Genomic DNA, 16,391 nt, shown 5'->3' on the forward strand with positions numbered 1-16,391 from the left:
GCATGTGGATTGCTAGTGGATGAATAAGGCAATAATGAAGTTACTGTGTTTAGTATGGAGGCAGCAATCACACCACATTTCTGCTTGTATCAGAGATTTGTGTGATGTAACCTGCTCAAGTTTGGTTAGCAGGAAGTGTTTTATCAATGAGAAGACTTCTCAGGTTAGTATTTTCTTGTAAAAGGGATTAACTAGGCCTTAAGCTGCCACTGATGCAGATACAAGGCTGTATGTTTCAACAGTCTCCTTCAAGAAAAAGTCACAAGATACACAGTGTGCGTCTGACTTACCTGATCCTCTCACAGGGTACTTCAGCATCTTGTTCCTGGTATTAGGTTAAAGACACTGAAATGCAGTGTGAAGTAGATTTGTTAATACTGGCTCTCTGGTTCCTACTACTCACGAGGTCATGGTTTCTGTGTCATCGTAATTGCTAGGTTTGAAAGGTACATTTCCAGTGTTAGTAATAATATTGGGAGGTTTCCTCTCTGCCTCCTCATGACATGGTTGAAGGGACTGTGCTGACATACAGGGGAACTATTGGTGAAGGAATTGCTGCCCCTCTGCATAACCTTTCCAGAAATTCTATTACTTAGACCAGTAATTAGGAGATTTAATGATAACTTTTCAGCTAGCAGAGCAGAGGGAGCACTGACTGAATGAGGCATAACCAAGGACGTCCTTCCGTCTCTTGGTTGTAAGACTCCAAAAAGTTTTGCCTTACTGTGTCCCAAGGGTGGTTTCTAGGTTTCATTCACTTGAAAACCTGCTCATTGCTTAAATGCACAGAAGGAGTTGGCCCTTTAGAAAAAAATAAGGAAAATCTTGAGAGCTGGATGTTGTTGCCTGGGCTCAGATCTCTTGCCTGGTCATTTTGGCTGTATTTACAGTAAGATGTTTCCTGATTGTGTGATTTCCTCCTATTTGCATCTACTGTGGCACAGACATGCGTAAAAAATATGTAAGGTAGAGAACAGATGCTGAATTCTGGCGTGTGAAAAGTTCAATGCTTTACACAGAGCCTTTTCTGTTCCTCATTTCTAGCTGTAACAGAAAGCACCTGAGAATGGAATGAAAGGCATTAATAACCCCAGCCTTTGCCACTGCCTTCCCAGCATGCAGCAACTCTCAAAAGTGTAGAAGACATCCATTGGTCTATTTATATAGCGTAGCATGGCAAAAAGAAAGAAAAAAGAAAAGGTACGAGTTTATATTAGAGCTCAATTAGCTCAAAGTCATTTAACAGCACCCCACTGTTTGCTAGCAGTGCTTTGCTGAGTAGAAAGAAAGTTGATGACTGGTCTAAATGCCATTCCTTGGGCTGGGCTGGTTATCCAAAGCAGTGCAGTGGGGGAATTCAATCACAACTTCATTGCGTTCCCAGTTGATAAAAAGTGCAGAGCTCGGAAGAACATCTCTGATAGACCAAGAAGGGCTGTAATAAGCCCCTTGCCATTACTCAAGAGATCAAGGGATACTTTAATGTCCACTCCTTCTGAAGGCCTCTTGGCTCAGCAAGACATACCGCCATACATGCAAATGTTAGCCAGAACTAGAACACACAGTACTTGCAAGCTCTGGTTTTGGTTGAGTCTTGGCTGGGTTGTTTCCGTTTACTGCTGTATCCCAGTCTTGTCTTTTGAGATGGAATACTAACATTTATCAGTGTAGCCTGCTAAAATCTGGTGAGAGTAAAACTAGAAAAGTGGCAATGACCTTGCATTATTATTATTATCCTTTGCAGAGCTGCCCTGGCTCCGATTAATTGCTTCCAGTTTACTTATGAAGAGAAATGCTGTGTCAGAATGGTTGTTGGCTAAAGAAATGTGCTCAGACACCTTATCAGAAAATCCTACTACTTATAGCCTTTTATAAAGATGGCAAGCAGTGCTCCTTCATTCTGTGTATAGCTATAAAGTTAATGTCTAACCCCCACTGTCCATATGTGTATTTCCCAAGTACTGTAAGGAATGTTGCCATTGGCACATACAAACAGATTTTCATTTCTGAAGCAGTGCATGTTTCTTAAAAAACCAGGTGTGTTTGGCAGCTAAGACTAATGCCTCTGTGGTCTGGAGGTAAAATTAGCTGCTCAGGGAGAAGTGTTTGCATGCACTACAGCATGAAAACACGGAGGGTGACAGATGAAGCATTTGCAGTAAAGCTGCTGAGAAGTGCTCTGGCTACTGGGGGGAGTGGAAAAGCTTGATTAAGATGATTGTTTTCTGCAAGATAATGGCTGCAATTTTGAAATAAAACCTATTCGTTTTCACCTCTTGAAATTAATACTTGACTTGGACTTGTTAGGCCACAGAGCTGCTGCAGCATTAAGCTATAGCTGGAGGAAAGCCAGAATCCAATTACATTTTCTGCATAATGGGTCATAATTTATGCTATGAAGAAGGCAGAGATGTTGCTGGGGAAAAGGGCATTGGGCATGCTTGGATATGCATTGTGGAAGGCCGATTGTAAATGAACATGAACATGGAGAGGTATACTTTCCTTTCTCACTTGTTTAGTACCAATGTAATTGAAATCAGAAAATAAGTAGTCATTCTGGACTATACGCAACACAGGCCAGAAATCTGGTTAGCTTTCATCTTGGCCATCTAACTTGCTTGGCTGTGATTGTTGATTCACCTCTTACTGTACTAAACCATGATTGTTTTAATAAATTCAGCATCTTTGACTTTTTGCTTTCGGTTTCTGGTGACACTTCCAAAATGGTACGTTCCTTCTCCTACATCCATTAAATGCTAATCAGTTTCACTTTCATAAATAAATGAGGAAAAAATATGGGTTTTTTTCAGTTGTGGGACTCCAAATGTAGGCTCCTATGCTGTGCTTATGTATTGAGGTAGAAGACTTGTCCTGCTTCTTAGAGAGCTGCTCAGAGAGGTTGGTTATTCTTGAAAGCCCAACTTTTAATTTAGATATTTAAGTACAGATTCAAAAACGGAATTTTGGACTTCTGTTGTCAATGTTGGCCTCTTTTACTTTGAAGGTGAGAAGGCGTTTACAGCAGCAATTATCGGACCTTCTGAACTTTAACAAAGATTTAACTGTTCACCCAGGAGCTCTAAATGTTCCTTAATAAATTGTTCTCATTTGAGTGAGACTAAGGATTCTTGGTCCTGTAAATTTAATTTCTAAAAAGGAACTATCACTCACACGCCAAAGACAAGATAATGAAAGACAGTTTCACTGATAATTTAAAAACACTGTAAAAAGGTCCCATTGTTAAAAAGTGCCCATCTTTTCCTGATGCCTCCAGCTTCTGGAGTGTTCATACTGGAAATTACTGCTGCCCAAAGACATTAACTGAGTTTGTAATACTGTCTATGCTCTATCTCCATTGTAATGGAGAAGGATAAATGTTTTAGATAGTACTGCAAAGCAGAAATCTGGTCTGGAGGGACTCAGAGGTCTGGATTTGAGACATTTAAGATCTCTTCATAGTACCTTTGCACTCATTTCATACAGCAGAGACCTTCCCAGGAAGAGCACCCCAGAATATGATTCCAAATGTAAAATTCAGATGTTGGAAAGATTTGTAGAAAAACAGTAACAAAAATGAGCCTATAGAAGTAGGCTATTCAGTCCTTGCTGAACCGAATCTAATAAACCTTTCACCTTTTATTATATTTGGCTCGTTGTACTTGCAGTTCTGTTTGGGATTGAATTATATTAAGGTAGTATAGTTGAGAGAAATTAGCTTACCCAGAAATAAAACAGGCTGAATGCAGGAGATAGAAGGGCAACATGTACTTCATTGAAAAAGTACAAGGAAGGTGAGAGAGTACCCTCAGATGAGACATGTGAGTTAAATAAAGATGTCCAAAGGGAGACTGAAAACATCTGAGAATCATTTTGATTTCTTTCAGCAACAGTATTCTCAAATATTCTCTCTGGAGTTATTATCTAACTTGGATTATTTTTAAGTGATTCCTTTGAGGCTGTGCTGGATTCAATTGTAGGGAGCACAGAAGGTACAATATCTTTCACTGACTCCAGGCTCCCTCAATTCCAGACAAGCGTGTAATAGATGCTTCACTCGGGTCCGTGGAACATCTGTTCCATCTCTGCTACCAAAACGCCTTCAGTCTCTTATCTAAAAATAAAATAAAATTAACAAAAAAGTCAAGAAAGCAACAACTAAAAAATGCTAACATAAAAGCCAAAGCATTGATGACATTCTCTGAGAAGACAGTGGAAGAGACCAAATTATTGCTAATATTTTCATCTCTGCAGTAGGAAGGAGTTAGGTGAAACGTGCCTGGATGAACAAGCAAGTCTCAGCCAGTATTGTGAAGGCAGAAGTCACAAACTGTCAATAGTCCTTGTCAGTATACAGTGGAGGAAATTTCCTTCCTAATCCAGGTATGCTCTGTCTGCCATAAACATCTCTGATTTGCTGGCTGTTTGGACTAGGTTTCTGACTGGAAGATCAGAGTAGGAGATTGAGGAAGATCAAGGACCCAGAGTGTGCCAGTGATTCCCACTCTGCTATTGCGATGCTTGGTAACTGGGGCTTGTATGAATATGGTATCTTATAGAGCAACAAGAAGTCTCCAAAGCAAAGATAATTTGTATTTGCTGCCAGGACAGGCCTTTGAGCCAATTCCAGTTTGAATTCAGAGGAGTCCTTCCTGGCTGCTTGATGTTCTGGTGTGCACACCAAGCGCACTCCCTGGTATTGCAGTGTGGAAGAGATTTGAATGTAAATCAGCCCTTTCTGTATCATTCCATGTGGTTTTCTAAGGGGCTAGAAGCAACTCTGAACGTTAGGAACTTCTTTTGGGCCCTCAGGGGTCCATGGCACTGTACAGTCAGAGAAGAGGAGGCTATGGGGAGACCTTATTGGCAGCCTTCCAGTACTTAAAGGGGGCCTACAAGAAAGCTGGAGAGGGTCTGTTTAGTAGGGCATGGAGGGATAGGACAAGGAGGAATGGCTTTAAGCTGAAGGAGGGGAGATTTAGATTATATATGAGGAAGTTCTTCACTGTGAGGGTAGTGAGGCACTGGAACAGCTTGCCCAGAGAAGCTGTGGATGCCCCCTCCCTGGAAGCGTTCAAGGCCAGGCTGGATGAGGCTTTGAGCAACCTGGGCTAGTGGAGGGTGTCCCCGCCCATGGCAGGGGCGGTTGGAACTAGATGATCTTTAAGGTCCCTTCCAACCCAAAGCTTTCTGTGCTTCTATGAAATACTGATAAAGAGCAACGGTTATGAAGCCAAGAACACTCCACCCTATGCTTTGCTTTTTCCATTGGATGAGTAAAGGGGATTGGAACGCTGGCAAAGCTTTTTTGCTGAAGACTACTCCTGTCGTCTAACCATCTTCTATGTGATCATTTCTTTTCCAGTCTCTCTACAAGTGGACATTGTTCCAAGCCAGGGGGAGATCAGTGTTGGAGAATCTAAATTCTTCTTATGTCAAGGTGAGTGATGGCTTATGGCATCAGTTGTCTTCATTTGGGTTTGCTGGGAAGGTCAATCAATGTATTAACTGGGATAAAAGCTCCAGTGCAGGTCTAGCTGCAAGATCTTTTGCTTTCTTTCTTATGTGCCCTTATGGTTTATAAGACTGCATAGCACAGGCAACACATGCTGTTTACTGGAAACAGTAAATGCATTCTCTCTTGAGGGCTGGCAACAGAAAGCAGCTCCAGCAAACAGATTTTAAAATGAAAAAACAGGTACTGAAGTGTTCTTTTTAAGCTTGAGCAATAACCGCAATAACCACAACAATGGCACCTTGCATCTTTCCACAGTTCTTTGATCTTTTGAATTTACAATGAAGCCTGTTGTTTTTCCAAATTATTTCTCTAATCAACTGCTAACAGCAGTAATGGGAATGCTATGTGACTTGAGAGTTGTTACCTCTGCAACTAAGGATTTTAATGCTGCTAAAAGCTTGCATTTCTTATGATGCAATTTACTGTTTGTTCAGGCCACAAAATGCCCCAGGCTGTTCTCCCGCACAGTGTGGTGCACTGCTGACACAAACCATGTGCCCCAAAGCAGGTCCTACAATTTTATGGCATTTTCCAAATTAGCATCCACGTGTCCTCTTTAGAGATTCTCTTGAAAGCAGCTGGCCTACTTTCTAATGGGAGGAATTAGTATCTTGGAGCACTGATGTGATAGCATCCTGAAGCATGACACAGAGCAAATAGGTGCTATAGTGAGCTCTGGGAGCAAACTGCCATCAGAGCACCACGCTTCCTCAGGAGCATACTGACTGGGACAAGTCATCTGATCCAGGAGTGCTCAACTGCAGAGTAATTTGTTAATGCCAGTGCTTTAAAAATGAAAGTATACTCTGAGCAAGTGCTGTTGTGATGATATTTGTATTCAGAAAACCATGGGATCGATTAAAGCCCCTCCAATAACAGGAGTTCATCCCAAACAACAAAGCCACACTGAGGAATACAGAGATGTGAGCTGCAAGCAAGAGACTGCCTGGAACCACTTAATAACAGTTCTGAGTTACACTGGATGCAGCAGGAGGTTTAAGCTGATCAATGCCAGAACTGCTGCTATAGCAATGTCACCATTTTGGTATGCAAAGTAGCTGAGCCTGTAAATATGGGTATTTATTGAAAACATGATGGAGCTGAAGCAGGAAGAGATTTTTATTTGTCAGGCTCATCTGCGGAGTGGAGGGACTGGGACATGGGATCCCAGGATGCATAGAAGGCTATTCTGGGCTAAAATGGGTGTACCCCTTTAGATTCTAAAACCAACCTAATATCATTTTTGCAGGACAGCAGCTGACCGCTCATAGCGCTGTGAGACAGAATTTTCTTTGCTTGCTTCTCAGGTACCAGAAGCCCTTCCCCTGGGTCAGTCTTCTGCGTAGTGCTACTGGTTGTATTTAATTCCCTTTGTGCAGAGCTGTTGGGAACTCATTTCAATTTGCTCTGTTTTCTTTTATTGTCTATAGTGGCAGGGGAGGCCAAATACAAAGACATTTCCTGGTTTTCCCCTAACGGTGAGAAGCTGACGCCGAACCAACAGCACATCTCAGTGGTGCGAAATGATGACTTCTCCTCCACCCTCACCATCTACAACGCCAACATTGATGATGCTGGCATCTACAAATGTGTTGTCAGTAGCGTGGAGCAGGGAGACTCCGAGGCCACCGTCAATGTGAAAATTTTCCGTAAGAGAGAGGCTCCGAGGCTATTTTCTGGTCTACCTTGCACATGTATGAGGCAACATTAGGGAGGCAACCATTTTACCTTCCTAGAAAACGCTATTTTTACAGAGGGAGGAGGGTGAAAAGAAAGGGAATGTTAAGAAGATGCAGTCTTTTCCTTTCTTGATTTTGAGGGGAAAGTGGGAACTAGGAACTGACGGGGCATTACCAGCATGTCTACTGCTTAAATTCTTCTGAAAGACAGGAAAGGAAGGGGTAGAAAGAGAAGGAAGACTCTAGGGCATCATAAATGTCAGGGAGGAGCAAGCAGAGAGAACAGCTTTTGTGGATGGCAGACATGCTATGAGATAAGACTAGTCTTCAGTAAGGAGGATCACACATTCAGAAGGGTTATAATAAGCCATCAGCATGTTCTCCAGCTGAGCTATGATAGCAGCTCTTCCCCTTCCTGCTGGGAAGCTGAGCAGTTCCAAGTTCACGTTTTCTCTTTGCAGTGTGGACAAATCGGTGAGCTATGCAGAGCATTGATTCGTCCCACTGATATGCCTGGGAGGCAGGGCTGGAAAATGGGGTTCCTGAGTTGCAGTGCATGGAGTCAGGCACACCTTTATCCTCCCCTTGGGAACATGAGGATTTCTAGACAACACATCCTCTGGGGTTTCTTTGCTTTCCTTAGGCTTGAGTCAGGAGCATAGCTTGAGGTGTGTCGAGAAAGCTGCAGTGACTTTCTCTTATCCATTGTTTTCAGAAAAGCTGATGTTCAAGAATGCTCCCACTCCTCAGGAATTCAAGGAAGGGGATGATGCTGTGATTGTGTGTGATGTGGTCAGCTCACTGCCTCCTACCATCATCTGGAAGCACAAAGGCAGGGATGTTATCCTAAAAAAAGACGGTAAGGCACAAGAGATGTCTTGGTGCTTGTCCATTCAGTGGTCAAATATCCATCTCCCATCAGGGCTCAAATCAGGCTCATAAAAGGGGTTCAGGAGAACAAAATGGTGGTGGTCACAAGGGAGGAGAGAAGCAATTTGTACCTAACACTAGGTCTTAGGATGTGAATTTAGTTATTCAAGGTGCTGTAGTTTGGCAGTGGCAGGACAATAATGTTCCCAGAGAAATGGCCATCAGGCTTTCGCACTGGAATAGGCCAAGGAATGCTAGAAAAAAAATTCAGCTGACAGAAATGCCATCAGACAGAAAACCTGCATGTTGTGCACTCTCCAGTCTTCCTAAGGAAAAGGGGCTAAAAGCTCCTGCAAGAACCTTTCCTTTTATTTCAAAATGCTGCAGACCGTCATACCCAGAGGGGCATTTTACTGGCAGAGAGTACTCCAGAGCCCTGACCTCCAGTGGAGCATTCATGCCTCAGCTGTGTTTCCCCCAGCTGCTTGTTGCAGGCACAGGGGAACTGTAGTAAGACTTGAACTCTGCCACGCTTGGGCAAGAGAGGGGCAAGTTTCAAATTGCTTGTTGTCTAATACTAATTAAATGTAAATGTGTTTGTGTATATTTATTTGTTTATATCTCTGTGTGTACTTATGGTATAAAGCACCAGAGCAGTTTGTCTGCTACCCACATCTGGTTTCTTTCATGGCAATGTCAGATCCAGTTACAGCAGCAACTCCTTTAAATGATGGGAAGGGAAATTTTATTACACTAAGCCTTGTCTCAACCCAGAAAGGGCAGGGAGAGGAGAAGAACCTATTACCTGCAGCAAGCTTTCCTGAGGATCCTTGGATGAACTTTCCTTTTGTCTCTTCTAGTTCGATTTATAGTCCTGTCCAACAACTACCTGCAGATCCGGGGAATCAAGAAAACAGACGAAGGGATGTACCGCTGTGAGGGCCGGATCTTGGCTCGTGGGGAGATCAACTTCAAAGATATTCAAGTCATCGTAAATGGTGAGCAGCTTAGAATAAGGCTAGTACAGGGGCAGGATGTGTAGCACCCATACTCCAGGTTGCTGATGGCAATGTTACTTTAGATTCACACTCACAATTTACCATGAGCTTGCTAATGTTTTTCTGCTGTGTCAAATAAAAATTTCCATGAAATTGAGTATTTACCAGATGTTTACAGAAAATTGTCATGTCAAGAGAAACCTTGAGTATCTCATGTGAGGTATTGACCTGGTTGGAACTCACAAGTGGTTTGTCCACAATACTGATTTTCTATGTGTCTTGCCACCCCATGCCCTTCCTTCCCTGTGCTTATTGCTTTGGAGAGCTCATGCATCAAACCTGTTCGTTGAAACCTGCAGGTGATGGCATAAGGGTTTTAATTACTAGTGACATCTCTGTGTGTTGCAGAGATTTACAGTGAGCCTTCCAGGGCTCACTCTCGTTCACATCTTCTTTCCTTTCTAACTTGAATGTGGATTCCTTCTCTTCTAGTACCTCCTTCTGTGCGCGCCAGGCAGAGCACTATGAATGCCACTGCCAACCTCAGCCAGTCTGTCACCTTAGCATGTGATGCTGATGGCTTTCCTGAGCCAACTATGACGTGGACAAAGTAAGATGCTGTGTGCAATGTCCTGATTGTGTGTGAGCATGGATGTTTTCACCAAGGCCTTGGAAAACCAGGCTGGAGGGAAAGCAACATTTTAACTGGAACAAGATTAATTCATTTTTCTCACAAAAGAAAGAATGGCCTCATAACGGAATTGCAGTTAGCTTCTGTTGCGGGTTAACCCCAGTAGGCAGCTAAGCACCACGCAGCCACTCACTACACGTCCCCCAAGGGGAACAGGATCAGAAGGGTAAAATTCAAAAACTTGTTGGCTGAGATAAAGACAGTTTAATAAATAAAGCTGTGCATGCAAGCAAAGCAAAATAAGGAATTCACTCCCTACTTCCCATTGGCAGGCAGGTGTTTAGCCAGGTCAGCTGTCGCAGCTGTATCCCCTGCCAACTTCTTGTGCACCCCCAGCCTACTTGCTGACAGGGAAGTGTTAGAAACAGAAAACTCTTTGACATTGTGTGGATACTGTTCAGCAATAGCTAAAACATGATTGTGTTATCAACGCTGTTTTGATCACAAACCTGAAACATAGCACCATATGAGCTACTATGGAGAAAATTATCCCAGCCAAAACCAGTACAGTTTCCTGGAAGAACAAAAATAACAGTAAAGATAGTAATTTTCACTGACCCGTTGCATCCTTTTGTCAAGCTGCCAATCAAGGTGAAGCTTCATGCTGACCAGACCTGTCCCATGGGTCGGTTTATAATCATCTGTTGCACTGGTGGGAAAACTTAGGCAAAAATGGATGCTGTAACTTGCATTTGTCATGCCAAGAGATCCACATCTAAGTCTTTCTCTTCAGCGGGTCTAAATTTCACTGTCAGGCAGTGATACAGCTGTCAGGTATACTGTTCTTGAAATTGTGTAGCCTTTGGTGAAGGTTATGAGGACAAGTTGTAATGTTGAAAAAGCTTATGACAACTTGGAATACTGCCTTGATAGGCAAGGACAGAAGCCACCTTCAGTGGTGTTTATAGCTCTTGCATATAGGCTATGGTGTGTGTCAGGAGGTGAAAGGTTCAGCTGCCAAGAGCCCTAAGGCAGGAGGGATTAGGAATAGATCAAAATGTAAGCTTTGTAGCCCATAGGGAAAGAAAAAGGTGGTGGTCCCTCTCAACCCAAGGGTTTTCAGTGTAGTAATGCAGTTCTACCGTTAACAACAAGCTAAAAACAAATAGCCTTTGATTGCTTCTCCTTCCCAACACAACCAGCGTGCTTTGTGCCTTGCAGGGATGGAGAGCCAATAGAACAGGCTGATGATGAAGAGAAGTACAGTTTTAACTACGACGGGTCCGAGCTCATCATCAAGAAGGTGGATAAGAGTGATGAAGCAGAGTACATCTGCATTGCTGAGAACAAGGCTGGCGAGCAGGATGCCACCATTCATCTCAAAGTCTTTGGTAAACATGCTCTTACTGTCCCTGCTTTCCAATCCAGTTGGCTACTGTTAGCTCACTAGTGCAAACTAAAAGTAATCTACTTATCACTGTTAAGGCCAGATGTGGCTTATCCACAGCGGGCTTCTTTACCAAGTAATGTGCACCTCTGCCATCATGCTAGGCTAGATTCTGTGTATGTGCCAACTCCATTTTGCTCCCTCTCTGATAAAAGAAATTCAATCCTGTGCAAGGAGTCGTGTTGAGATTCACATGCTACTTGAAATATCTTCTGGGCCCAGAGGGCTGAATCCTAATTCAACCAAAGCTGTGATTTAAAAAGGCTTTAGCACTTTGGTGGGACTTGATATAACCTGGACAGGGAGGTGAACTCCACCCCACCACTATGTGAATGACCTCAAGTTTGCAGGAATGAATCAGCAGCTTTCCTATGTTCTGTGAATCTGGGAGTGTTAAGGAATATAATTCTCCTTGTCCCATCCCCCTGCAGCCACTTGACAAAGCTGCTTATCAAAAGGCTAATTTGGGGCAGAGAAAGTAGACAGCAAGGTAGAAAATTTAGCTGATAATCCTAGGGACTGGTCATTTGTACACTCTTAAATGGGTTCTACTTCAGATATGCCCTCTTCTAGTCCTCTCTTTACAAGCCTCAGCTGTAAGCATGTGTAGAAAAGGTCTCCTAGTTCTGCAAGCAGGTACCTTCTTCTCAAATGTCGCTCTTCTCCCTTCCCCATATGGCAGTAAAGTTGTGACAATTCAAAAGCCTTTTTTTTTCCCAATGTTGCTTGTTTCAGACATTGCTGTTGACAGGCAAGCTTCATTCTGAGCACCAACTGAATGAAAGCTGCTTTTTCTTTTCAGCAAAACCCAAAATCACCTATGTGGAGAATAAAACAGCCATGGAGCTGGAGGATCAGATTACACTGACCTGTGAGGCATCTGGAGACCCAATCCCTTCCATCACTTGGAGAACTTCCACCCGGAACATCAGCAATGAAGAGAAGGTATAACCCTTCCCAAAACCATAGTCTCATTTCCTGGGATCAGTGCAGCTTGTATCTGCCTGCCTCTGCTGATCCAGAATGCATGATAACTGCACACAGATGCACATGGAAATCACGGTGATTCCCCTCTCTGTAGTGAGAACACGTGCAGTCCTATACAGACTATCTGCTAAAGGGTCAGCTCCACAGCTGAAGTCGTACCATAGTGTCCTTTTGTACAAAGAGCCATCTCAGTTTATAACAACTGAGGATATGCTTTTTAATTCCTGCTGGTATCACTCTGAGTTGAATTGACTTGAAAAGCAGTAGGCTCTGGACCCTTTTCAGAGGAGCTTCCAAAGGGACCTGCAGTTGCAGGGAGCTTGTGAAAGGGTTTTTCCCTTTTGTTTTGAAGCTTTGAGAGGTGGGAATGAGCATCCTGATTCCAGTGTTGTCCGTGCTGTCATCATGATGATGATTTGATCCAGGAGGGTGGCAGGTGGAGAGGTGTGGGGTGTTATCTCTCAAAGATGCAGTGGACCAAAATGAGCCTGTTAATTCCTTCTTGCGCTGTATTGTATTCTAATATTGCATGTACGTGAAGCACAAAAGCCTGGCTGCCTTTGTGTTCACCTATTTGTTGATCACATCAATACCATTTTGCTCTTAAGAGGCAAAAATAATTAGCAGTTTTTCTTTTAGAAGTGTGTTGGTTTTTTATTGGCCACAATTCCCCTTAACCAGACAAGATTAGAATGTGCTGTATTACTGTAGATATTTCATAATAGTTGCATAAGGTGATCAGAAGGCATAGTTTACAGCCAAAGAAAGTCTAGACAAAAGTTGGAGTAAGGAGCTGTTGCTTATTAATAATCTTCTAATAACAGGATGCTTCAAGGCTCAGCTAACTTGGGCATACCAGGGGTTCCGACTCAATACAAAGGCAGCAGTTGATAGACTATGAAGGTCTTAAAGTGACAGAGGTAACCACTGTCAGTCATCCACACAGCTGCCATTCTGCACTATAGCCTCCTAAATGAGCTTTTTCAATTGCCTCCGTGATGTCAGCTCTTCACCATGTTGTTAAAGTGTAGCTTATTAATCAGGGTGCCAAAGGTTTCCAGCCTTAATTCTTTCTTAACATCTTTTGGATCTGAGGGCTACTGTAAATCCCTGCGATGTTTAGAGAGGGATTACCATTGTCTTCAAAAGCTGTTGGCTTGGGCTCTCACTACAGCGTGGCTGGGGGACCTTTTTTGACAGGATATTCATGGCCTTGTTTCTGTGTAGGAGAGCGAAGTGCTCTAGAGCTTCTAACACTAGAGTTTGGATCATAGCCACAAAAAAGAGCTTTGACAGGGAAAAGAATATAAAAACTGAAATAACACTAAATCAAATAGAAGTTAATAGGAGAGCCTGTTTGCAGAGAGTCCCATCTGTCCGGCCCAAATAAGCTAATAAGATGTCAGTGGCAAAACTGCTAACCATTTTTGAGACTCTCATCTATCCTGTTTGATGCTGTTAAGTTGCTGATCAATATTAAGGAAAATGTTAATACTCTGATAGAAAATGTTAACACTCTGATACTTTCTTACATAGATGGAGGGAGAATCAAAGGTTTGAGGTACTACCATGTGTCTCATCCTACCTTCAGGGCAAAATTGTTTGGTTTTTTTATTGTATACCATGCACTTCCTAGGCAGGATTTTATTTTTCTGTGTGTTTTGTTTTCTTTTTTACTTTTTCCCATTCTCTATCTTGTGCTGTAAGCTTAGGTGAATGGTACAGACATCCAGAAAATCCTCAGGTCAAAATAGCTCTGATAAACATTCTATTACATATACAACCAAATGCATATATTCAGTTTACTATCCGCTTACTGTGTCTGGGATAGCACAGGGAAATGGATGGTCTATGATGTGGGACAAACAAAACTATGTCTAAAATTATCAAGCTCTACTTTCAAATATGCTTTAGACACTTGGATGCATCTGTCTTGCTACATGTTGTTTACTTCTGTGATCATACTTCAGTCCAGATTTTAAAGGTCTAGAGGTGCCTTAATTCCCATGAACACTTGGTAATTCAGAAAAACCTAGCCAAACCCCCAAACAAATAAACAAATCATCAATGTCTTAGTGGATTTCCTGCCCCAGCCCCCATCGTTGTCCAGGAACAGACAGTCTGATGTGTGGACAAGGGGCAGGAGGTGCTATAGCCCAAACACCTAGGTTGACAATGTCACAACTATTTCAACATTCCCACGCTTCCCTGAAAGACCTGTTGATACCCTAGCATGTATGGCAAAAGATTCTCCTCTCTATGGCTATGCCTACATAACGTGGCACCCCTTGGACAAACTATCTTTTCTGTTGAGAATGGTCTGCAAAGGTAAGTGGTAGTGACAGTGCTCTACCAAAAATCAGGTGATTGGCTACTGTATCCCAACACAGATGAGCAAACCAAACTTCCAGATACTGGTATGGTAGAAGCTTCCCGTTACTAGTAAGCTGGCAGCTTGCATTCTTCATCCCTGCAGAGAGTTGCAAGTAAAATTAAAATATAAAAAAATAAAAATAATTTTTTAAAAATTGCTTATGTGTGGTTTACTTTGGTTGTGAATGTAGGAACGTATTACCTAGGAGAAACTTTTGCCCTTAGTCTAAGATTCCTGTCTATCGCTACTGCAGAACATAGCAAGAACTAACAGGCCTGAAAGTCATCAACCTGATGATTTGAAATGGTTTGGCTTTATCTTTCCTCAAGTATTTATTGACATGCCATTGTAGGGAGGAAGAATGCTTTCTTTTTGAATGACACCAGATGCAAAACTGATCAAGCCAGTATGCCATATTCCTCATCACCTTCAGTATATTTCATGCCCTTCTAAGAGACATGTTTCTTCTATTCCTCTAACAGAATACTAACTGTGATTCAGTAAATATAGTTTTGATCTGTTCTGTATTGGTGTATACAAGTTTTACAATTTTAGTGCAGACATGAGTGTGTTTCCCATCAGATTTTTGTAATCACTAGCTACAGATTTAGCAATCGTTAACTACTCTTACACACACTTTCATGAAACAGTTGCAGAGACGATCCTAGGTTTGTTACCCAGAAGTATAGTTCAGTGTGTGAAGAATGGGAGGGGTAACAGGTGATGCTTTTATGCAGGGCTTTTAACGTCTTGCCAGAGCTGGCAGTAGGTCTATCTGTGGTGTAGGATCTCACTCAGTACTGCTGTCTGGCCTCGCACACTAGCTATCAAGACCTGCATCACGTTACCATTTTCTCTATGGCAAGTCAAAAATAAAGTGAACATTTTCTCACCAGAATAAAGGAATGAAAGAACAGAAGAAGAGATCAGCTCTGGTATTCTTCCTCCTTTATCCTAATTACAGTTTAACCTGTATAGTGTAATCGCACTAGGTTACCTGTTCCTGAAGTAGGAAAATGCAGAAGCCTGACTTCTGAATGGATCAGAGTTTTTGAGAGGCCCCTTTAGTAGGTGACTGTCTGAATAACAGTTCTTTTTGCTCACCTCTCTGACAGGTGAATTACATCTCTGCGTTGTGCTACCCTGAGAACAGTCTAACGCATCCTTCCACTTATTTTTTGGGTTACTGTTACTGACCAGTAGCCTCTAGCAACTCTGTTGTTGGCAGCTAAAGCAAGTAGATAAGGTGTTAAAAATTTAGAAATCTTTAGATGAAAACAACTTTGAATTTCCTGCAAGGTAAGGAGTGCCCCATTGCTAGGACATAAGTATTGGGTTGCCAGTGTTGCAGCAGCATGCTAGGGCACAATAACCAGAAGATGAGAGGAACTCAGTCCCTTGCACAGCTCACTCTAGGTCAAATTTAGCAGTGAAGTAATTAAAAAAAAAAAAAAAAAAGTGAAATAGAGTAGAGCCAAGTACTCTGCTGATGCAAATGAGCATTGTTGCAATACCTTTAGGAAAGTGCTTCTAGATCTGATGCAGCAGATCTAACATTTCAAAATTTAACTTAAGTTTAATTTCCTGACTTTTTTAAGTGGACAATATACCTTGAATACAATTCCCCGTCTTAAATTTGTGTGTACTTTGTATCTCATGATATGTACATGGGAATATCTTTGGATTTAATGATCTAGGGAGTAAACTACATTGGCAGTTCCCAGGAACTCCCTTGTAACTGAAGATGCTCCTATTTAACAACTTGCTTCCAAAGGCAAGGGAAGATGCTAGCATGCATGGTTCCCCCTCTATCCCCTGCATGGTGCTGAGCAGAACTTGTGTATCTGTTTGTCTTGGTCAGGGAGACTTAGTATGAAATTCTCCAGGATG

At 42.3% G+C, this 16,391-nt stretch overlaps 1 protein-coding gene across 7 annotated transcripts in view; it reads left to right on the forward strand.

Annotated features, from left to right (window-relative positions):
• The window catches only part of NCAM1 (neural cell adhesion molecule 1), a 145,175-nt gene that overhangs the window by 76,157 nt on the left and 52,627 nt on the right, over window positions 1–16,391 (forward strand). For all 7 annotated transcript variants that reach the window (XM_054802821.1, XM_054802827.1, XM_054802820.1 and 4 more), the window contains exons 2-8: window positions 5,363–5,437; window positions 6,946–7,164; window positions 7,910–8,053; window positions 8,925–9,062; window positions 9,555–9,672; window positions 10,915–11,084; window positions 11,943–12,085. In XM_054802821.1, the coding sequence (XP_054658796.1) occupies window positions 5,363–5,437; window positions 6,946–7,164; window positions 7,910–8,053; window positions 8,925–9,062; window positions 9,555–9,672; window positions 10,915–11,084; window positions 11,943–12,085 (1,007 nt within the window). The remainder of the gene's footprint in view (window positions 1–5,362; window positions 5,438–6,945; window positions 7,165–7,909; window positions 8,054–8,924; window positions 9,063–9,554; window positions 9,673–10,914; window positions 11,085–11,942; window positions 12,086–16,391) is intronic.

The sequence above is a fragment of the Grus americana genome, chromosome 24 (assembly GCF_028858705.1).
Source record: "Grus americana isolate bGruAme1 chromosome 24, bGruAme1.mat, whole genome shotgun sequence".
In the NCBI taxonomy this organism is placed as follows: domain Eukaryota; kingdom Metazoa; phylum Chordata; class Aves; order Gruiformes; family Gruidae; genus Grus; species Grus americana.